Here is a 23,509-nt window from a genome sequence, read left to right on the forward strand (position 1 = left end):
CCAGATCTGTTTGTTCTGTATTGCCAACTTCTATGTCTAGGTGGCAAGATAGAACAAACTGATTTGGGACCACTAGGCTTGGTGAGTTAGCTAACCACTATAACAACAACACTGGTTACAAAATCAACTAGAACTCAACGTAAATCCCCTCTGGCTGGAGCTGTATACGGTCTGGTTTCAGCCAACAGCTGACCTTATCTGGTGCTAGAACTAAAACCACATCCCAAACAAAACATACCATGTGTTAGATTATTTTATCTGGGAACAGGCTGATCCAGTATTTATTTTCCAATTTGACAGCCTATTGTTATTTTTAGCTTTGCTAGTTCAAACAATATGCCCTCGCTGCTGCATTATTCACACCTTCAAAAAGGAGGAGAGGGAAAAAGAGGAGACGACTAGCTAGCCTCTTGTCGGCATCCCTACGTAGCATCAGACCAAACGGAGGAGAAGAGAAGCAAAGCGGTGCTAAATTTAGCCTCTCTGTGGAGCGGTATGTCTCACAGATAAAATCACTGTTCTAATTACTGACAGTGTGTGTGGGAAAATAGGTGTGTCTGGATGTGTGTGCGTTCGTTCGTTCTGGTGTGTGTGTGTGTTGGTGGGAAAATAGCTGTGTGTGTATGTGTGTGTACATGCATTTGTATGCGTGTGCGTTTGCGTGTGTGCGTGCGTGCGTGCCTGCGTGCGTGCGTGCGTGTGTGTATGTGTGTGTGCAGTTAGTGGGAAAATAGGAACCTTGGAAATCAACAGTTTTAACTAAGGTTACGATTAGTGTAAATTAAAACATTACTTGATCAACCTTGTTTTCATAGGTTCATACTGATAAAATATACACTTCGTACTTCAATCTAAAATAGGAAATGGGCAGTTTATGCCTAAACATTCTTCCATTTTCAAATATACAATATGTATACACTACATGCCCTATAACATTTAGGTTTCGTTATGTAGGTCTTGTCTTCTCTACCACGTAAGAACAATCTGGTCTAGTGTCCACTCCATTGTCGTTACTGTAGTTGACTGTCTGTCCTGCCTGTCCCTGACCTACAGATCCAAGACATTGTGGTGGAGATGGGACAGGCAGACGGGACCCAACGGGAAAGCCGCACAGCCAAGGACGCTCTGCTACTCTGGTGCCAGATGAAGACTGCTGGGTGAGATTGAAAAAAAGACTCTTATTTAGTAGACTATTTTATCCAAAGCAGCTAACAGAACTGTCAGCGTTGACAGAGACACATATATTCAGGAAGTTTGGCCCGTGTGAGAATAGGACCCACAGCCCTGATGTTGCCAACAACCATGCTCTAACTCACTGAGACATTGGAACCGCAAAATGATCAATGATCAGGGTTGCCTGGACAACGCCATCTTGATTAGAGATCAGTTTATCTGATTACGCTGCTAAGTCCTCTAAACTACTGGGATCAGTTTGTGATTGAGGTCAGTCCGTGACATTGACTCTTTGTCCTTCTTGTGTTTTTACAGATATCCGAATGTGAACATCACCAACTTCACCACCAGTTGGAAAGATGGCATTGCGTTCAATGCTCTCATACACAAACACAGGTTAGAAGAGATATAATGCCGTGTATAATGCCATACCATCTCCGATGGATCTCGCTGCAGGCAAATCTCTCTCTCTCTCTCTCTCTCTCTCTCTCTCTCTCTCTCTCTCTCTCTCTCTCTCTCAATTCAATTCAATTCAATTCAAGGGCTTTATTGGCATGGGAAACATGTGTTAACATTGCCAAAGCAAGTGAGGTAGACAACATACAAAGTGAATATATAAAGTGAAAAACAACAAAAATTAACAGTAAACATTACACATACAGAAGTTTCAAAACAGTAAAGACATTACAAATGTCATATTATATATATATACAGTGTTCTAACAATGTACAAATGGCTAAAGGACACAAGATAAAATAAATAAGCATAAATATGGGTTGTATTTACAATGGTGTTTGTTCTTCACTGGTTGCCCTTTTCTCGTGGCAACAGGTCACAAATCTTGCTGCTGTGATGGCACACTGTGGAATTTCACCCAGTAGATATGGGAGTTTTTCAAAATTGGATTTGTTTTCGAATTCTTTGTGGATCTGTGTAATCTGAGGGAAATATGTCTCTCTAATATGGTCATACATTGGGCAGGAGGTTAGGAAGTGCAGCTCAGTTTCCACCTCATTTTGTGGGCAGTGAGCACATAGCCTGTCTTCTCTTGAGAGCCAAGTCTGCCTACGGCGGCCTTCAATAGCAAGGCTATGCTCACTGAGTCTGTACATAGTCAAGGCTTTCCTTAGTTTTGGGTCAGTCACAGTGGTCAGGTATTCTGCCGCTGTGTACTCTCTGTGTAGGGCCAAATAGCATTCTAGTTTGCTCAGTTTTTTTGTTAATTCTTTCCAATGTGTTAAGTAGTTATCTTTTTGTTTTCTCATGATTTGGTTGGGTCTAATTGTGCTGCTGTCCTGGGGCTCTGTAGTGTGTGTTTGTGTTTGTGAACAGAGCCCCAGGACCAGCTTGCTTAGGGGACTCTTCTCCAGGTTCATCTCTCTGTAGGTGATGGCTTTGTTATGGAAGGTTTGTGAATCGCTTCCTTTTAGGTGGTTGTAGAATTTAACAGCTCTTTTCTGGATTTTGATAATTAGTGGGTATCGGCCTAATTCTGCTCTGCATGCATTATTTGGTGTTCTACGTTGTACACGGAGGATATTTTTGCAGAATTCTGCGTGCAGAGTCTCAATTTGGTGTTTGTCCCATTTTGTGAAGTCTTGGTTGGTGAGCGGACCCCAGACCTCACAACCATAAAGGGCAATGGGCTCTATGACTGATTCAAGTATTTTTAGCCAGATCCTAATTGGTATGTTGAAATTTATGTTTCTTTTGATGGCATAGAATGCCCTTCTTGCCTTGTCTCTCAGATCGTTCACAGCTTTGTGGAAGTTACCTGTGGTGCTGATGTTTAGGCCAAGGTATGTATAGTCTCTCTCTCACTCTCACTCTCACTCTCACTCTCAATCTCTCTCAATCTCTCAGGCCAGACCTGGTGGACTATGGTGGCCTGAAGAAGTCCAACCCAACCCATAACCTCCAGAATGCCTTCAACGTAGCAGAGCAGAAGCTTGGCGTGACCAAACTGTTAGACCCCGAAGGCAAGTTACAATTTCCTGTTCCCTCATCTAGAACTATGGGCCATTTTCCCAGACACAGATTAAACCTAGACCTGGACTAAAAAGCTTAATGGATAATCTCTATTGAAATAGCTTTTAAGTCCAGGACTACGCTTTACCTGTGTTCGGGTAACCGGTCCTTTCTAGTCTTTATGAGGCTGAAATAAAAGAGTCCAGTGATCTTCTAGCTTTCATGGACTGTCTGTTCATTTGCAGATGTGTTCACGGAGAACCCAGATGAGAAGTCCATCATCACATATGTTGTAGCATTCTACCACTACTTCTCCAAGATGAAGGCACTAGCAGTGGAGGGGAAGAGAGTTGGCAAGGTGAGGATGGGATAAATAATGCAGTGTGTGTATGCTTGTGTGTGTGTGTGTGTGTGTGTGTGTGTGTGTGTGTGTGTGTGTGTGTGTGTGTGTGTGTGTGTGTGTGTGTGTGTGTGTGTGTGTGTGTGTGTGTGTGTGTGTGTACATCCGTGCATGCTTTGTTTACCCAAACACCAAAGCGCTTGGGTAACCTCACCCTCTGTGTCCATCCTCTAGGTGCTAGACCATGCCATAGAGACAGAGAAGATGATTGACAAGTACGAGACCCTATCGTCAGACCTGCTGATGTGGATAGAGCAGACCATCATCGTCCTGAACAACCGTAAACTGGCCAACTCTCTAACTGGTGTCCAGCAGCAGCTCCAAGCTTTCAACTCCTACCGCACCGTGGAGAAACCACCCAAGTTAGTCACACCAGCATGCCTTAATACAATATACCCCAACTAGGGTTGCACAAATCCAGTACATTTTCCCCAAAAACATCAAGTTTTTCTCAAAATCCTCCATGAATCCTCCAAATGCGAAACAGGGAATTTGGAGAACATTTCCTCAAGTTTGTAACACTAGTTCTAGCATGAAAACACGTCTGATACCATTCCACTTGTCCCACTCCAGCCATTACCACAAGCCCGTCTTCCCCAATTAAGGTGCCACCAACCTCCTGTGCTGGTCAACAAGTTCTGGTTCTGACACCGTGTTTATTGTTCTGTCTGTGATGGACAAGGTTCCAGGAGAAAGGTCACCTTGAGATGCTGCTGTTCACAATCCAGAGCCGTATGAGAGCCAACAACCAGAGGGTTTACACCCCCAAGGACGGGGCTCTAGTGGCTGATATCAACAGGGTAAGAGACCTGAGTTTTCAGTAATACTGAAACAAAGAGTGTAAGTTTGATTTAGTCGGCTGGTTCCGTACTTACTGACGCTATTTTGAGTCTGCCGGGATTCAGGAATGGAGGAGACACATTTAGTCAATTCAGTAGTGGGTCATTTATTAATCGACAAAGCTAACAAGCACAAAGACAGGAAAATGACTTATTATAACGAAATCCTACGGTAGCCAGCCGGCACTTTAAACAACCACGTTGCACTCTGCAGGCCTGGGAGCACCTAGAACGCGAGGAGCATGAGAGGGAGCGTGTCCTGAGAGACGAGCTGATTCGCCAGGAGAAGCTGGAGCAGATGGCCAGACGCTTTGACAGGAAAGCGGCCATGAGAGAGACCTGGCTACTGGAGAACCAGAGACTGGTGGCACAGGTAATATGTCCACTTGGACAGCACTCCTGCACACATATAGCCCATAACAAAACAGACATGCGCTATTCATTTTGGGGCCAATTCAGAGCTGAGATAAGTGGACCGAAATTCCTTCATTGATGTCAGTGGAATAATTGAGCGAAAACTTTTACAGATCTCAAGTCAGAATACCCTCCTTCTCCAAATAGACATACATAACAGTTTAACCTCTTCGCCTCTGAAACATCCCCCACCTTCCCCCTTCAGGACAACTTTGGCTACGACCTGCCGGCGGTGGAAGCGGCGAAGAAGAAGCACGACGCCATCGAGACAGACATCGCTGCCTACGAGGAACGCATCCAGGGCATAGTGGCTATCTCGGAAGAGCTGCAGTCTGAGCTCTACCATGACACCAAGCGCATCGACGTGCGCAAGGAAAACATCCTGAGGCTACGGGATTACCTACTGGAACTATTGAATGCTCGCAGGGCACGCCTGGACAAGAACCTCACCCTGCACAGGATCTTCCAAGAGATGTTGTACATTATCAACTGGATCGATGAGATGAAGGTAGATTATTAATAGTAGGGTCATAGAAATGATGTATCGAAGGTGACTTGCAGAATTATAGATATTGAACCTATAACCCTTGTGTTACTTGCCAGCTACCCCACTGAGCCATTGGAACCAGACATCATAGGCCAGAGGTCGGCAACAGGTGGTCCGTAGGCCCAAAACCTTTTTTGGGACCCCCAAAGTTTTAATATATATATATATATATATAGAGAGAGAGAGAGAGAGAGAGAGAGAGAGAGGGAGAGAGAGAGGGAGAGAGAGAGAGAGGGAGAGAGAGAGGGAGAGAGAGAGAGAGAGAGAGAGAGAGAGGGAGAGGGAGAGAGAGAGAGAGAGAGAGAGAGAGAGAGAGAGAGAGAGAGAGAGAGAGAGAGAGAGAGAGAGAGAGAGAGAGAGAGAGAGAGAGAGAGAGAGAGAGAGAGAGGGAGAGGGGCTTTGTTTGAAAATTGGCCCGCGACTGAATCTAGTTGCCTACCACTGTCATAGGCCATGTGCAGAATCTATAAATTATGAATCTGAAAAAGCCATGTTGGTTAAAGGTTAGAATCTATATTCATACAGATTAATATGTTAGCTTTCTCCCTGCTATAGCTATAGATGTAGGATTTCATTTAATCACTCTTTTGTTGCTGAGAATTTTCCTGCACCAGGAAATGCAGATGTATTCATGATGAAAACCCACACTAACACATGGTTATATTAACAGTATTGCACTTTAGCCTAACCACCTATCAAGCATCATTATGGACTAAACATTCACATCCCATTTCTGCAGTAATATTTTGTTGCGAGAAAACTATGGGTCAAATTACGCTCCCACATCTGTATGCCAGAACATTCCTTTGCCATGTTTGACCCCTTCCTTACCACCCCCACCCCTTCCTCTCAACCCTGACCCCTGAACCTGTGGTATGTCCCCAGGCTCGGCTCCTGTCTCCTGACTTTGGGAAGCACCTGTTGGAGGTGGAGGACCTGCTCCAGAAGCATGCTCTGGTGGAGGCTGACATTGCAGTGCAGGCAGAGAGAGTTCACAACGCCAATGCAGCTGCTCTCAAGTTTGCCAATGGAGACAGTGAGTGCAGTCGACTTTCCTATTCATTGAATTGTCCCTCCTTAGCAACTGGTTTTGTACTTGGACCGTACATCCGCATCTAACAAAAGAGGGTAACACTTTACATGATCCTTTTTAGCATACCTAGATGTTAAGTGTAATCCAACAGATACCTTCAGGTGAAGTGTAACCCAAGAGATACCGTCATCCGATGACGTGGATGTCGATTAAGGCAGCCCCCCCCCCCCGCACCTCTCTGATTCAGAGGGTTAAATGTGGAAGACACATTTCAGTTGAATGCGTTCAGTTGTACAACTGACTAGGTATCGCCCTTTCCCTTTCTTTCCCTTTCTAACGTGTAACGCAAAAGATACCTTCATGTCAAGTGTTAACCCAAAAGATATCTTCATGTCAAGTGTTAACCCAAAAGATACCTTCATGTCAAGTGTTAACCCGAAAGACACCTTCATGTCAAGTGTTAACCCGAAAGATACCTTCATGTCAAGTGTTAACCCGAAAGACACCTTCATGTCAAGTGTTAACCCGAAAGATACCTTCATGTCAAGTGTTAACCCAAAAGATACCTTCATGTCAAGTGTTAACCCGAAAGATACCTTCATGTCAAGTGTTAACCCAAAAGATACCTTCATGTCAAGTGTTAACCCAAAAGATACCTTCATGTCAAGTGTTAACCTGAAAGATACCTTCATGTCAAGTGTTAACCCAAAAGACACCCCACATAATCATGCCAAAAACATAGCTCTTGTTTTTAAATCTTCCCCCGTCCTCTCACCTCCCAGGCTACAAGCCCTGTGACCCCCAGGTGATTAAGGACCGGGTGCAACACCTAGACCTGTGTTACCAGGAGCTGTGTGCCCTGGCAGCCCAGCGCCGTGCCCGACTGGAGCAGTCCCGACGCCTCTGGAACTTCTTCTGGGAGGTATGTAGGCTACAGAGGTAGGCAACTGAAAGGTCTTACCTTTAAGCAAGGCCCTACAGCAGGGGCGACGCACTGCGGCGGACCCTGTCCTCCAACCTCTCCGTGGGTGTTTGTATGTGTGTTCTTCAAGGTTTTTTTTGTGATAATTGACTATAAAATATATCAGCTTTTTTATTATAAAGAAAAAAGCACATGTCAGTGTCTCTGTGATAAATGACTATGAAGTGTACCTTGTTTTATCTTAGATGGCCGAGCTGGAGAGCTGGATCAAGGAGAAGGAGCACATCTTCTCCTCGCTGGACTACGGCAAGGACCTGACCAGTGTGCTGACTCTGCAGAGCAAACACAGTGCCTTCGAGGACGAGCTGGGGGCCCGCCGTGTCCACTTGCGGGAGATCATGGACGAAGGAGACAAGATAATCCAGGCTGGACACTTCGACACACCACAAGTAGCTTTTTTTCCCCCCACGTTGACTGTATTTCTTTTGTTTGTAACTGTCTATACCATGTGTTTATACATGATATGTCTTTAATATATGTATGCACATGGCCACAAATACAATGTGCCCATGGGGACAATAAAGTCATTTTTTTATTTTTTATGTTATCGTAAGGTCGGGGATCGCATGGAGGACGTGAAGAGGCAGTGGCAGCAGCTGGAGGAGCTGGCAGCGTTCAGAAGGCAGAACCTCCAGGACACCCAGAGGTTCTTTCAGTTCCAGGGAGAGGCTGATGACCTGAAGGCCTGGCTGCTGGATGCCAAGAGGCAGATGACCAGTGATGAAGTGGGTCATGATGAGTATACCACCCAGAGGCTGCTGAAGAGACACAGAGGCCTAAGGGACGACGTGGCCAAGAACGGAGCCACCATTGACGCTCTGACCAAACAGGTAAAATAACTGTCTGACCAAATGGCTGGTTCTTGCCTATAAAACCTGTGTTACTATACTTTACATAGCTTTACAAATTAGGATCTACTAGATTATGTTAGCATCATGATTTAACCGCTAGTTGTCACATATGTGTATATTTGTTGAAATTCGTCCAGATTAATCTTACTGTTTATAATGCTGTTTTTATTGTAAGAGCTCTGATGATTTCCCCAGATTTCCCCAATGTATTTGTTACATATGGCTAATAAACCTGAACTTTCTATGACCAGGCGGCGGCGCTACCCGAGGAGCTGCGTAACACGCCAGACATCCAGAGACGTCTGACGGAAATCAGAGACCTGTACATGGAGCTGATGTCCCTGTGCGACCTGCGACAGAAGAAGCTGGATGATGCTATGGCCCTGTACATCATCTTCAGCGAGACAGACGCCTGTGAGCTGTGGATGGGCGAGAAGGAGACCTGGCTGGTAGGGCTGGATGTGCCTGAGAAACTAGAGGATTTGGAGGTGGTGCAGAACAGGTACAAACCACAGATATGACGTCATGTCATATCCGTTGGGGTACCAGCAATGTTAAACAGTACTTTTACATTTGTATAAATCTGACACCAATCACATCTCTATCAGATCTCTGCAAATGCGGGTTACAGTTGGACTGACTGATGGGGGATTGGTCGCTTCTCTGAATGTAACCTGCTTGCTCTGGTACATACTGTTTGATTTAGTGCTTACAATTTATTTCCTTCCCAGGTTGAGTATACTTTCTTCAGACATGGCTAACATCCAGTCACGGGTTGATGATGTCAACAAAGCAGTAAAGCAGCTTGAGGACAGCAGGCACCCTCGTACCAAAGAGGTGAAGGAATGCCAGACGAGACTGAATAAGAGGTGAGACTCATGATGATGTGATGTTCATGTGTAGATGTAGCATATACTCGTAGCAAAAAGGACATGTCGTCATTATGATCCACAGTCTACAGTAACATTAGTATTAACCCTCTGGTCTGTCTCTTTCTCTTCCAGGTGGGAGGCCTTCAAGGCCATGTTTGAGGAGAGGAAGCGGAAGGTGGACTCTGCTCTCAGCTACCACAACTATGGCCTGGAGTGTGACGAGACAGAGTCCTGGATTCGAGACAAAACCCGGGTCATCGAATCCACCCAGGAACTGGGCAATGATCTGAACGCTGTCATGACCATCCAGAGGAAACTCTATGGCATGGAGCGCGACCTGGCCGCCATCGGAGACAAGCTCACCTTCCTGCGGAGTGAGGCGGACCAGTTGGCCAAGGATCACCCGGACAACGCTGCAGACATCCTGGCTAGACGAGCCGAGCTGGACGCAGCCTGGGATAACCTGAAGGCCACCCTGAAGGACCGGGAGGTATGTGTGTGTGTGCATGCATGTGTATCTTTGTGCGTGTGTGTCTGGGTCTATGTCTGTGTCGGGAAACAAGCAGAAAACACATTTTTGTGGTGCACTTCTCCATAACGAATGGACTAATAAAGTTGTATTGTAGGAGTCTCTGGGAGAGGTGTCCAAGCTGCAGAACTTCCTACAGGACATGGATGACTTCCAGTCCTGGCTCTTCAAGACCCAGAAGGCCGTGGCGTCCGAGGACATGCCTGAGACTCTGCCCCAGGCAGAGCAGCTGCTGAGTCTCCATGACGCCGTGCATGATGACATGGGCACACACGAGGAGGACTACTACAAGGTTAGTTTCAATTTATAACATTTGTTAAGAACAGTGGGGATAGTTTTACAAAGAGTTGTCAAGGCAGTGACATAAAAATGGGATTCTGTGTGACTCCGTTAGTAAGATCGTGGTGCTAGTGATGCCAGGGTAGTGGGTTGGATTCCTGCTGGAGCCACATATACTGAAATGTTTACAGTCACTGCACTGTAAGTTGCTTGGATAAAAATGTATGCTAAATGGCATATTATGATTATTATTACGTTAGGTGAGGGACATGGGCGTGGCGGTGACCCAGGGCCAGCTGGATGACCCTCAATACCAGGAGTTGGACAAGAGGCTGAAGGGTCTGGACCGCGGCTGGGACGAGCTCCACAAGATGTGGGACAGTAGGAAGGGCTTCCTGGACCAGGGCCTGGGATTCCAGCAGTTCATGAGGGATGCCAAGCAGGTGGAGACCATCCTCAACAACCAGGTGAGATAAACCAACGTTGTGATACCAGGTTGTTATATTGAAAGAAAGCAATTGTTTTCTTAACCAGGTTTCCATCCAACCTTTTTATGTGAATAAAGTATAGGCTGTCACAGCCCGATGGAAACATCACAAAAACACATTTTTCAGTAAACTTTCCCAATGTCGACAAAACAAAATTTCCCTAGACGACGTGGGATCTTTTGTGTTGGTAAGATTAATTATGTGAGAAATAGCGGTGGAAACGCTTTTATGCTCAGGTATTGATAGGGTAGTGCATACGGCCCAGTACATCACTGGGGCCGAGCTCCCTGCCATCCTGGAACTCTATACCAGGCGGTGGCAGAGGAAGGCCCAAAAAATGGTCAAAGACTCGAGCCATAAGACTTGTAAACAAGACTGCTCAATAGATAATCAAATGGCTACCTGGACTACCTGCATTGACCCTTTTTCGTACTAACTCTCTTGCACTGACTCTATGCACACACACTTTACCCACACACTCACACAGTAAGTATTCAGACCCTTTGCTTTTGAGACTCGAAATTGAGCTCAGGTGCATCCTGTTTCCATTGATCCTCCTTGAGATGTTTCTACAACTTGATTAGAGTCCACCTGTGGTAAATTCAATTGATTGGACATGATTTGGAAAGGCACACAGCTGTCTATATAAGGTCCCACAGTTAGCAGTGCATGTCAGAGCAAAAACCAACCCATGAGGTCGAAAATAATTGTCCGTAGAGCTCTGAAACAGGATTGTGTCAAGGCACAGATCTGGGGAAGGGTAGCAAAACATTTCTGCAGCATTGAAGGTCCCCAAGAAAACAGTGGCCTCCATCATTCGTAAATGGAAGAAGTTTGGAACCACCAAGACTCTTTCTAGAGCTGGCCACCCGGCCAAACTGAGCAATCGAGGGAGAAGGGCCTTGGTCAGGGAGGTGACCAAGAATCCAATGGTCACTCTGACAGAGCTCCAGAGTTCCTCTGTGGAGATTGGAAAATCTTCTAGAAGGGCAACCATCTCTGCAGCACTCCACCAATCAGGCCTTTATGGTAGAGTGGCCAGACGGAAGCCACTCTTCAGGAAAAGGCACATGACAGCCCACTTGGAGTTTGCCAAAAGGCACCTAAAGACTTTCTGACCATGAGAAACAAGATTATTTGGTCTGATGAAACCAAGATTGAACTCTTTGGCCTGAATGCCAAGAGTCACATCTGGAGGAAACCTGGCACCATCCCTACGGTGAAGCATGGTGGAAGAATCATCATGCTGTGGGGATGTTTTTCAGTGGCAGGGACTGGGAGACTAGTCAGGATCAAGGGAAATATGAATGAAGCAATGTACAGAGAGATCCTTGATGAAAACTTGCTCCAGAGCGCCCAGGACCTCAGACTGGGGCAAAGGTTCACCTTCCAATAGGACAACGACCCTAAGCACTCAGCCAAGACAATGCAGAAGTGGCTTCAGGACAAGTCTCTGAATGTCTTTGCGGAGCCCAGCCAGATCCCGGACTTAAACACAATCAAATATCAATGGAGAGAGCTGAAAATAGCTGTGCAGTAACTCTCCCCATCCAACCTGACAGAGCTTGAGAGGATTTGCAGAGAAGAATGGGAGAAACTCCCCAAATACAGGTGTGCCAAGCTTGCAGCTTGACTCGAGGCTGTAATCGTTTTGGAATAAAGCTGTAACGTAACAAAATGTGGAAAAAGTCAAGGGGTCTGAATACTTTCTGAATGCGTTGTATAGTCATGCTACTTTTACTTAATTTTTATTCCTTATTCACTGTGTATTTATTCCTCGTGTCACTATTTATATTTTTCTATTGTATCATTAACTCAGCATAGTTTGAAATGGACCGGTAAGTAAAAATTTGATTTGAATTTGAATTTAATAACATGGCAAGCGATGCAATACGACTTGGGAAAGCACACAGTTTATTAGGCTACAGATCAAATAGGTTTTGAACTTCACATGGTGGTGAATGTGCAAGGTGACGATAATGCAATAATATATGTCATTTAGCAGACGCTTTTATCTATTATGTATAGATGTATCTATTAAGTATCTATTATTATGAGCTTGATGCCCCTTTCCAATAAATATCGAGTCTTATTCTGGTGACATAAAGATCGATGCTTGGTTGCCGTTTGACAAATAAAAATTATCTCGCTCTTTTGTCTATAATAATCTCATCATATAGGCTATACCCACACTGTATATGTGAGCTGTTGGCTAGAGCGCACGTGCCAACACCGGAGTGGTCACGTTCGATATATATATATATATATATTTAAGACAATGTGACGTCAGTGGAGTTGAAAATGTGAGTTTAAGTTGTTTATTTCATTCTGTACATGGAAATTGAACTGCAAAAGTTATTTTTTTATGTGCACTACGTCATCACACACAGCCGTTTTGTCAACAACAAGTCAATTTGATGGAAATACATCTCTGGTGGGAAAATACGCATATTGTTTTATGTGGATTATAGAATATTCGCATGGAAATCTGTCGCCAATTGGATGGAAACCTAGCTAATTACTAACTTAGCGAAATAAAGGTTTACATACGTATGAAGATAAACCAATAATATTGTGATTTCCCCTTTACTACAGTATACCATTTCCCTGTTGTCTTTGTATTGTGTTTTATTGTGGGTTTTACTGTGAATGCTGGAGTGAGTATGATTTTCGATGTATTCATTACACATGGCAAATAAAGTTTTTAACATTTAAACATGGAATATGAATAGAGTTAAAAACCCCAATGAAAATCGAAAACTGTAAAGCAGAAAGTGACAATTTGAAGGGTGCTGTGCTATGTTTGTGACTGTGGTGGGTCAAGAGTACATTGATGTAGCTTATCTTCTGTTAGTCAGCACCAAACGCAATGGTTGTGGATTCTTTATTTATTTACTTCAGGAGTACACTCTGGCCCACACGGACAAGCCTGACACCCTGGACGGAGCAGAGCAGGCCCTGAAGAGACACGAGGACTTCGTCTGCACCATGGACACCAACATAGAGAAGATCGCCAGCATGCTGGAGGGGGGACAGAAATTGGTTGACAGGGGGAACCTCTACTCCCCCAGGGTCCAAGATAAGATGGACCTAATCCATGACAGGTTAGTCTTGGATCTTTTTCTGCTCTAATATTTGCTTAATTAAAATAAAAATAAATTAAAAAACACCCAAAAGACATCAGATTTCTTTGAAAATACGTTTTTAGTTTATGAACTATAAATGAATACAAATGGCTCTCTTTCGTTCAATTAATTCTAATGTCAGCCATGGGTTTATAAGAGGATCTGTCTGTACATATTGTAATGAACTTTCACAGAGAAAATCTCTACTTTATCTGACCTATTGACCTATACTTGTTTTGGCTGTTCCCTCAGTCGTGAGTGTTAATCACGTACTGTAGTTCAGCTAGCTATTATTCTGCCACTTTGAGGAGCATGAAACACATAGGCTTTGTCCCAAATGGCACCCCATTCCCTTCATAGTGCAGTACTTCCTACTTAGAGCCCTATGTGTCCTGGCTAAAACTAGTGCACTGTAAAGAGAATGGGGTGCCATTTGGGACGTAGACATACTGTACAGTAGTTCAGCTTGCTAGTAGCCTGCCATTCTGAGTCAGCTAGGTCAGCAATAAATAATTAGTGTTAACATTGTTCTAGTGGAGGGGGGAGAGGCGAGGGAGGGAGCTCCTTCTCCCATTAACACACGCCATTATCATCCCATCCGGCTTCACTCTACTCTGCTGGGAGGGAGATGGTTGGAGGGCACCGGGTGCCTGCTATGATGGGTATTGATCGCAGAGAGAGTGTTCTTCAACCCAGAGGAGGTAGTGATAGCTATACTGAGAGATCAGGAGGGGTGGGGGGGCTGTGGAAGTAAGGTCTTTAGTAAAGACTCTTTACTGTGTGGCGCTGGGGCTGGAACTGGAAAGGTTCAGTAGAGGGGATTGCATGTGTTGTTTACACCCTACCATCAGTCTCTGTGGGGACTTGGGTCATGTTCATTAGGCACCAAACTGAGAAAAATGGACTGAAACAGGGAGGGACTCGAATAAGAGATGCTAGTTTTAGTTGTCTTTTCAAACATTTTTCGTTGCATGCCCTAATGAACACGACCTTGGCAATATGGGACTGAGTCTAACGTGTTGTTCTGTTGTGTCTGTGTGTTTTCGATCTGCAGGTACCACAAGAACAGAGACAAAGCCAACGAGGTGACAGGGGTACTTAAGGATAACCGTGATCTTCAACACTTCCTGCAAAACACACAGGATGTAAGATATTTTATTCATTTTTTGGTAACATGATACAGTAAATGTGTTCCTGTCTTACTTCTTACTACTGTTCTTGTCTGTGCTGACTCTGTGTTGATCTCCGTCTCTCTATCCTCTCCCTCTCCACTCCCTCTCCCCATCCTCTCCCTCTCCACTCCCTCTCTCCATCCTCTCAACTATCCTTTCTCAATCCGCCTCTCACCTCCATCTCCCCACCCCTCCATCCTCTCCTCTCCCCCTCTCAATCCCTCTGTCCATCCTCCTCCTCTCCCCCTCCTCTCCATACCCTCTCTCCTCTCCCTCTCTCCAGCTCACTCTGTGGATAAACGAGAAGATGTTGACGGCTCAGGACGTGTCGTATGACGGGGACAGGAACATTCACACCAAGTGGAAGAAGCATCAGGCCTTCATGGCTGAGCTGTCCTCCAACAAAGACTGGCTGAACAAAATAGACCAGGTGTGCATGTGTGGATGCATGCATGTGTGTGTGGATGCATGCATGTGTGTGTGTGTGTGTGTGTGTGCGCAAGGTGCAAAGTGACGTAGCTATACTGAGCTGTCAGAGCCTGTACACTCGCTCCACTACAGTATCAGTTTCTATGTGTCCTTGTGGTCACATCCTTGCTATATGCCACATGGTGTAATAAGTAAGAATATTGTCCATGTGACGTTTTAACATCAACCCTGCTCTTCGCAAAGGAATCTAGCTGAACTGGCTTCTGTTTCTGTTCTCTTAACATGCTTATTTTGGATTGAAATAGTAATATACAAAGCGAGCCAGAATGTCCCAAAAGGCATGATCTTCTGTTTGTGGATCGTGAGGCAGCTTAATGTACACGTACACCCACTGGACATGACGCTAGTCTATCCCAGTAATCATATAGCCTACTTGAATTATTCCTGGTGCACATCCCATCCATATTACTTCTCATACATGTGCCACAGACGCTGAGGGATGATATAACAAGTATGAACATTCCCCTGTGACCTTTCTAACGCCGTCCCATCTTCTCATCCACAGGAGGGTCAGGAGCTGATGGATGCCAAACCTGAGTTCGAGCCCATCGTGACAGAGCGTCTGGCGAAGCTGCACGAGCTGTGGGACAAGCTGGAGTCCACTGCCGAGGACAAGGCCCGTCTGTTGTTTGATGCTAACCGCTCCGAGCTGTTTGACCAGAGTCAGGCCGACATCAAGAAGTGGCTGGCTGAGCTGCAGAAGGAGCTACAGGGAGACGAGGAGGTCAAGGACCTCACAAATGCCAACATCCTGCTCAAGAAGCACCAGGTGTGTGTCTGTCTAATGTCCCTCCCCCAGTTTCGGAGGTTGATCAAACAATAACACTTTAGACTCCGGACCAAAAGCCGGAGAGTTCCAATCTTCTTGTTGAGAAAAAAAAAGTTCTGCCTCCTGTCTACCCAGCCACTACTTTAACCCCCCCCCCCCCCCCCCCCCCCCTTCTAGCAAACAGAGAACCAGGTGCGTGACCGTGCGCGGGAGTTGGAAGAGCTCCAGAAGGCTGTCGAGAAGCACGGAGGCCTAGCCGGGAGCAGGGAGGACCAGCTTGAGACTGAGCAGCAAGCTATCCAGATGGACTTCCAGCAGCTCCTCAACCCCCTGTCCCAGCGCAGGGGCAAGCTGGAGGCAGCTAAGTCCGTGCACCAGTTCTACAGGGACCTGGCTGATGAGATTGTGAGGATGCCTTTCAGATTATCATCATCGCCACTACGGCGCTGTTGTTTCCACCTGAAACGTGTCAGAATGCTTCCTCAGAGAAATGCTGACATGAACACTATGTGTTTCACCGTTCTGTTCTCTCTCCTTTTCTCTCTCTATCGCAGCTCTGGGTCGAGGAGAGATTGCCCCTTGCGATGTCAGATGAACACGGCAACAATCTCCAAGCGGTCCAAATGCTGTTGAAGAAGAACCAGACATTACAGAGGGAGATGGAGGGCCACCAGCCCCGGGTGGATGAGGTGTTGGAGCGTGGCCGGAGGATGACATCGGCCGCGACAGAGGCGGGCGGGCCGGAGGCTGAGCGTATTGGACAGCAGGTGTGCACCTGCTCACGATTGCACGTGCACACGCCCGTGCACACTTCTTGTTTTGTACCCCGTGTCCTGTCTCCTCGCCCTCTGTTCCTTCCACCTCTTCCCATTTTTTGCTTGTTTTCAATGGTTGGTTTTTGAAAAAGGTTTGTTACTGATACTGTTTTTGTTATGTATTGTGGCCCTGATTCCAGGTGGAGGAGCTGGAGGAGGTGTGGTCTCGGCTGCAGGATGAGATGGCTAAGAGGAGAGACAGGCTGAATGGATCTAACCTGGCCCAACAGTACTTTAATGACGCTGATGAAGCTGAGGCCTGGATAGGAGAGGAGGAGCTATACATGATCACTGATGAGAAAGCCAAGGTAAGGAGGCTGAGGGGAGGAGAGGAAATGGGAGGAGAGATGAGAGAGGAGGGGAGGAGGCTGAGATTTGAATAGAAGAGCAGGAACTCTACACGATTGCTGATGAGAAGGCCAAGGCATTGTACTCCAAATATATTTACAACTATCAAGTTGATCTTATGGACTGTCAGTCCTTGCAACCATAGCTCCACTGGTGAATCGAGAGTGGTGACATTTGTCCAATCTCATCCCTCATAGTAAACCAAGCGGTGGGGCTGCTGTTTGGCTGAAAAAAACATATAAAAGATTGTGGCTTTAATGTGTTCATTTCTCCCCCCTCCCCCCCCTCCACCTCTCTTAAGGATGAGCGGGGAGCCATGTTGATGTTGAAGCGTCACCTGATCATGAAGGAGGCTGTAGATGACTACTCAGACGCCATCCAGAAGCTGGCTGACCGCGCACAGAAGATGCTCAACGAGGACCACCCTGATGGGTGAGTGGAACCTAGATATTTAGGGTTCAGTCAGCTTACCTTGGGTACTACAGTATAGTACAGTATACTATCACTACCTCTGTAGGCCTTAGACTATGCAAGACTATGTTGCATACATGTGGAGAATCCTCCCCTTTTAGGATTGGTCTCTTGTTCCTCACTGTGTAACAGTATTGAGAGTGATGGGTGTGGTTACGATTGGGTCCCTTACCATACAAAGATCAGACAGCTATGATACATCTTGATGCATGATGATGACTTGTCTCCTCTTGTCAGTCACTCGCTCTTTCTCTCCCTCTCCCTTCCTCCCTCCCGGTAGTGAGTCTGTCATCCGTCGTCAGGGCCAGGTAGATAAGCAGTACGCTGGTCTGAAGGACCTGGCAGAGGATCGCAGGAGGAACCTGGACCATGCCTATCATCACTTCCTGCTGAGCCGAGAGGTGGAGGATCTGGAGCACTTGATCGCTGAGAGGGATGTGGTGGCCTCATCCCAGGAGATGGGACAGGATCTGGACCATGTCACGGTGAGGGTGGAATACATACCAAATACAGAGGCCAGGGATTCTCAGTCTAGGACCTCTGGAGGGTTTCTATGAGCTTCCATGGGGTTCTTGAAAAAGCAGGGGGGGGGGGTTGAGGGATGGAGAATGGTCCAAGCACGAATGTGAAGTCACACCTTGTATTGGTTCTCTCTGTAATGTTCTGTATTCTCATGGAGTATATCCAAGCTTGAGAGCTCTTGTGATTGAGCTCTCGTATTTTTTAAACTATTTCCTTTTACTTTTCCCTCCCCAAATCTAAACCGTCCAGCTCCTGAGGGACAAGTTCCGTGACTTTGCCCGGGAGACAGGGACGGTGGGGCAGGAGCGTGTGGACTATGTGAATCAGACCATAGACGAACTTATTGAGGCGGGACACACAGAGGCTTCTGCCATGGCCGAGTGGAAGGACAGCGTCAATGAGAGCTGGGCTGACCTGCTGGAACTCATAGACACCCGCGCTCAGCTCCTACAAGCCTCATATGACCTGCTCAAGTGAGTCTGGACACAATTGGTTGGCAAATAGTCCATTAATGCCCCTCACTGTGTTTGGCTTGGTATGCCTAGGCTCAAACACACAAGACAAACACAAGACAATCATTTGTCATTTTTTTAGACAGTGAAAACGTTTCATTTTTCCTTTCATAGACGGTTGAGATCTGACTTCTGACAGATTACAGTTGTATACTACAGTAGTGGTACAGTGAGTGCTCAGCAGTGAATGCCCTGGTGGTTCTCAGGTACTTTGATGATGGGAAGGAGCTGGTGGCTCAGATCCAGGAGAAACATAATGAGATTCCTGCTGACCTGGGAGAAGACTTCAGCAAGGCAGATACCTTCCACCGCATGCACGCCGCCTTCGAGAGGGACATCAGCGCCCTGGGAAAACAGGTACACCTTAACCCTCTACTACCTGGGAAGCCTGGAGTTTGGTTGAGAGGTCAATGGGAGAGGCAGCGTTAAGATATTAAGAGGTGTTATGCTGATTTAGAGATAGGACTTAGTGTACAGCCATGTACATGTATATCAAGGTGAGTAGTTGTAAGACAGCATTTGTTTTTGTATGCCTTGGTGGCCTCCCTGTAACAACACATTGCAATAACACTGAACGCCAGTCGTGATTGGAGTCGCTCTAATCCGTCTCGAAGGACGATAAAGAAAATATGGGAAATGGGATTGAAAGTCTTCTACATCGAGGGTGTCGTGGTTCATTTCTGTATTATCAAATGAGGAGAGACAAACTCATCACGCAAGTCAGAGTTATACTTAAACAAAATCTTTATTCACATATTAATAAGGACAGCATGTCACACCACACACACAAGTGAATGATGTGAGTGCTCTGCAGTTACGATGGCTGGTCGAACGAACCACTCTTAGATGATTCATTGAGAGCCCCGACAAAAAGGATACAAAGATATTTTAAATGGCAAGATACACCCCCTTAGTCTACATGACAAACAACAGATGTGTGGAATGGGTCACAAGGTTAGGATTCGTATGAAAGAAATTAATAATTCACAGCAGACAGTATCTGCTGTAAAGACTGTTCTCATTGTTTGGAAAACATGGTCTGGCCCCAAAAACAAGGTTCCCCTCATCATTATACACACCTGAGCCATCTCTGCCCTGGTACCAACCAGTACACAAACACCAACTCATACTATGGAATGCGGTCTTTAGGTTAAATCACCAAAGGCATTGTAAATCCACTGTGAGTATTAAGCCCCCAGAGGCCCAACTCAGAAGAACACACACAGATGAGAGCGTTCTAAGAACCCTATTCTATTCCATAAAACAACCATTTGATGCAATAACAGTATTATAACATCATCTTGTACTTTTGCTCTCACAAGGGTTTCTGTCTCATAATCACCTCCAAGTTCACCACCGCAACCTCCCTCCTCCTCCCCCACCAGGTGCAGCAATTCCAGGAGACAGCGGTCCGTCTGCATGCCCAGTACGCTGGGGACCAGGCTGTGGAGATCCAGACCCAGGAGAAGGAGGTGGTGGAGGCCTGGAAAGCCTTGCTGGATGCCTGTGACGGCCGCAGGAGACGCCTGGAGGAGACAGCTGATAAGTTCCGCTTCTTCACCATGGTTCGAGACCTCATGGCCTGGATGGAGAGCACCATACAACAGATAGAGACACAGGAGAAACCACGGTAATCTCATGTGACAGACTGTTAACATAAATGCTAGCTAGCTAGTGCAGGCGAAACTTTGTTCTGTGTTCTGAGTTTAAGGTGAACAGGAAAGGGGAGGAAAGGGGATCCCAATGGCTCTGTTGGTTGGAGCCAGGTATTTGCAACCACAGTTGTGGGTTTAATTGTCACAAGGTGTATACCACACACACTGAATATATGCAGAGAAAAACATCGGAGGGGAGAGGGGGGAGAGGGGGGTAACGGAGGGGAGAGGGGGTGAAGGGAGAAAGGAAGGGTGAGGGGTGAAGGAATAGAGGATGGAGAGATATAGGATAGAGCGATAAAAGCTAGATGATCACATGTCGTTTCTACCTCTCTCTCCTCAGGGACGTGTCATCAGTAGAGCTGCTGATGAAATACCACCAAGGGATTATGTCAGAGATCAACCAGCGTGGACCCAAGTTCTCTGAATGTGAGGAGCACGGCAAAGCTCTGCTGGCTCGCAAACACAAAGACTCTGTTGAGGTGAGGAACACCAAGGGCTCTATATCAAATCTCCACGCCTCTCCCTTCCATCAGATCTTCTCCTCCAATGTGTTTTGAGAAGGAGGCGAGGAGAGCGTATGCAAGCAATCAAGTAAAGTTGAATTGGGGAAGAGCCTGGGGCTCCACTAAATTCGTTCAGATATGTGGCTATTTCCGTACCTTGTGACTCTACCTCATTTGAAAACTGAATTCATCTGACCATCCCGGTTGCTGTCATCCTCATTCTCTGTCAGATAAGTATTAAGCTGAGCCAGCAGAGGGAGAAGAGGAAGGAAATGATGATCAAGTGGGAGGACCGGTGGGATTGGCTCAGGCTCTGTGAGTACAGCAACAACAACAACCCTCCCTTTTCCCCTCCTTCCTGATACGGTATTATAGATCAGAGTGAACACAAAAACACAAGGCCTGGGTCCATATAGCATACTTACACATCGGTTCTTCTCTTGTGTGATGTCCCAGTGTTGGAGGTGTGCCAGTTTGCACGGGATGCCTCGGTGGCGGAATCGTGGCTAGTGGCTCAGGAGCCATACGTGGCCAGCAAGGACTTGGGACAGACGGTAGACGAGGTGGAGAAACTGCTGAAGAGACATGAAGCCTTTGAGAAGTCCACCGCCACCTGGGAGGAGCGCTTCTCAGCACTGGAGAGACTTACTACGGTATATTGCGGATAGGATTGTGTGTGTTTGGGAGGGGAGGTAGGGGGGGGGGGGTGTTGTTTGTTTGTGATCTGTGTAAATCTGTCTCCTATAGCAGTTTTTGTCCTGATGTCCCCACTTTTCATATAAACAAGTGCAGTGTGTATCTATGCCTTACCTCTATTTGCGGGTGAAAATGACTACATTCCATGTCTGTGTCTCTCTCTCAGTTGGAGCTGTTGGAGTTGAGGAAGCAGCAGCAGGAGATGCAGCAGATTGTAACAGAGGAGCAGCAGCGCTCACAAATGGAGAGCAGGAGAGAAGACACTGGGTTTGCTGAGGACTCTTCTCAGCTCTACACCATTGAAGAGCAGACACTGGTTTGTACTGAGCTAATGTATGCTGACAAAATGACCATCTCTGACAATATTATTCCCAATCTGTATATAAGGATATTATATTGATTATACATTAAAAAAAATATATATATATCATATTCCCTCCCTCACTCCTTTCCCAGCCTGCGTCTGGAGAAGTGGTGGAGGCAAGTTCAGGTCAGTTGGAGGGGACAGCAGGTGACTCCACGATGCCCCTGCTCTCTGAGATGCAGGAGGCTGGCTTGCAGGAGGCAAGCTCTCTGGAGCTGCTGGATGCCTCTGTGTCTGGACAGACCCTCAGGGAGGGGGAGATCAGGGCCACTACCCTGCCCGCTGAACCCCTCAGTGCTAAGGCTGTTCTGCAGGAGGGCATGCTGGGACGCAAACATGACCTGGAGGCTGCTGGGAAGAAGACTTCTAACAGGTAGATACTAAAATGATTTGCGTAGAATTCAGTTTTTTTTAGGTCACACTTTATTTGGATAGACCAGATTTTCTATCTGTAGACGCTCTACAGAAGGCCATACAATCAACAAACTATCTGCTCATTAACAACTTCTTGCTAAGGCTATGTTTAGGGTTACGGTGAAGTTTTGGGTTAGGATAAGGGTTAAGGTTAGGGTTAGAGCTAAGGTGAGTAGAGCATCTATAGATGGACTATCCACATAACGTGTAACATTCTTGTTATCATTTGGGGTATTATAAGAAGGTACCATTGCACTCACTCGACTGCGGGCTACATTTGATCAGATCCGCGCTAGCCAACACCCCCACAAGGGTTGTTTTGGCAGTGTAAGAGGTAAAACTGTGTTAGAACCATCAAATCCACGAGTGGCTCCTTGCTTTAGCTTGTTGTGGACACTGCCATTGGCTGCAATGAAACCACCCAACTTTCTAATCGGACAAATCCTATGCAACCACGTATTCTATTGTCTACACCTCAATTAGACAGATAAACATCCCCCGTCCAAATGAACATGAAAACATGCCTTAAGAGTCAACTTTCTATTGCCGTTTTGAACATCTAACTTGGTAGTGATACTAAGGAAGGGAGTGGTTTGTGACATACAAGAGCAGCCGCTCATCTACATCACATGACCAAAAGTATGTGGTCACCTGCTCGTCGAGCATCTCATTCCAAAATCATGGGGATTAATATGGAGCCTCCACTCTTCTGGGAAGGCTTTCCACTAGATGCTGGAACATTGCTGCGGGGACTTGCTTCCATTCAGCCACAACAAGATTAGTGAGGTCGGGCACTGATGTTGGGCGATTAGGTCTGGCTCGCAGTCGGCGTTCCAATTTATCCCAAAGGTGTTCAATGGGGTTGAGGTCAGGCCTCTGTCAAGTTCTTCCACACCGGTCTCAACAAACTATTTCTGTATGGACCTAGCAATTTCTGTATGGACCCTTTGCACGGGGCATTGTCATGCTGAAACAGGAAAAGGCCTTCCCCAAACTGTTGCTACAAAGTTGGAAGCACAGAATTGTCTAGAATGTTATTGTTTGCCGTAGCATTACGATTTCCCTTCACTGGAACTAAGGGACCTCCCCAAAACATGAAAACAGCCCCAGACCATTATTCCTCCTCCACCAAACTTTACAGTTAGCATTATGCATTGGGGCAGGTAGCATTGTCCTTGCATCCTCGAAACCCAGATTCCTGTCGGACTGCCAGATGGTGAAGCGTGATTCATCACTACAGAGAACGTGTTTTCGCTGCTCCAGAGTCCAATGTCGG

The 23,509-nt window shown here is 46.3% G+C and overlaps 1 protein-coding gene across 2 annotated transcripts in view; it reads left to right on the top strand.

Annotated features, from left to right (window-relative positions):
- Positions 1–23,509, top strand: part of sptb (spectrin, beta, erythrocytic) — a 60,181-nt gene that overhangs the window by 31,385 nt on the left and 5,287 nt on the right. For both annotated transcript variants that reach the window (XM_020487680.2, XM_031828635.1), the window contains exons 5-38: positions 1,054–1,157; positions 1,489–1,569; positions 3,037–3,152; positions 3,387–3,499; positions 3,716–3,903; positions 4,224–4,341; positions 4,595–4,753; positions 5,000–5,302; positions 6,227–6,377; positions 7,157–7,296; positions 7,542–7,745; positions 7,911–8,186; positions 8,459–8,709; positions 8,939–9,076; positions 9,212–9,569; positions 9,706–9,900; positions 10,148–10,354; positions 13,277–13,479; positions 14,555–14,645; positions 14,956–15,102; positions 15,667–15,930; positions 16,108–16,335; positions 16,485–16,697; positions 16,886–17,053; positions 17,395–17,525; positions 17,845–18,049; positions 18,336–18,559; positions 18,805–18,955; positions 19,984–20,228; positions 20,597–20,735; positions 20,990–21,074; positions 21,216–21,412; positions 21,622–21,771; positions 21,912–22,192. In XM_020487680.2, the coding sequence (XP_020343269.2) occupies positions 1,054–1,157; positions 1,489–1,569; positions 3,037–3,152; positions 3,387–3,499; positions 3,716–3,903; positions 4,224–4,341; positions 4,595–4,753; positions 5,000–5,302; positions 6,227–6,377; positions 7,157–7,296; positions 7,542–7,745; positions 7,911–8,186; positions 8,459–8,709; positions 8,939–9,076; positions 9,212–9,569; positions 9,706–9,900; positions 10,148–10,354; positions 13,277–13,479; positions 14,555–14,645; positions 14,956–15,102; positions 15,667–15,930; positions 16,108–16,335; positions 16,485–16,697; positions 16,886–17,053; positions 17,395–17,525; positions 17,845–18,049; positions 18,336–18,559; positions 18,805–18,955; positions 19,984–20,228; positions 20,597–20,735; positions 20,990–21,074; positions 21,216–21,412; positions 21,622–21,771; positions 21,912–22,192 (6,224 nt within the window). The remainder of the gene's footprint in view (positions 1–1,053; positions 1,158–1,488; positions 1,570–3,036; positions 3,153–3,386; positions 3,500–3,715; positions 3,904–4,223; positions 4,342–4,594; positions 4,754–4,999; positions 5,303–6,226; positions 6,378–7,156; positions 7,297–7,541; positions 7,746–7,910; positions 8,187–8,458; positions 8,710–8,938; positions 9,077–9,211; positions 9,570–9,705; positions 9,901–10,147; positions 10,355–13,276; positions 13,480–14,554; positions 14,646–14,955; positions 15,103–15,666; positions 15,931–16,107; positions 16,336–16,484; positions 16,698–16,885; positions 17,054–17,394; positions 17,526–17,844; positions 18,050–18,335; positions 18,560–18,804; positions 18,956–19,983; positions 20,229–20,596; positions 20,736–20,989; positions 21,075–21,215; positions 21,413–21,621; positions 21,772–21,911; positions 22,193–23,509) is intronic.

The sequence above is a fragment of the Oncorhynchus kisutch genome, linkage group LG7 (assembly GCF_002021735.2).
Source record: "Oncorhynchus kisutch isolate 150728-3 linkage group LG7, Okis_V2, whole genome shotgun sequence".
NCBI classification, from domain to species: Eukaryota; Metazoa; Chordata; class Actinopteri; order Salmoniformes; family Salmonidae; genus Oncorhynchus; species Oncorhynchus kisutch.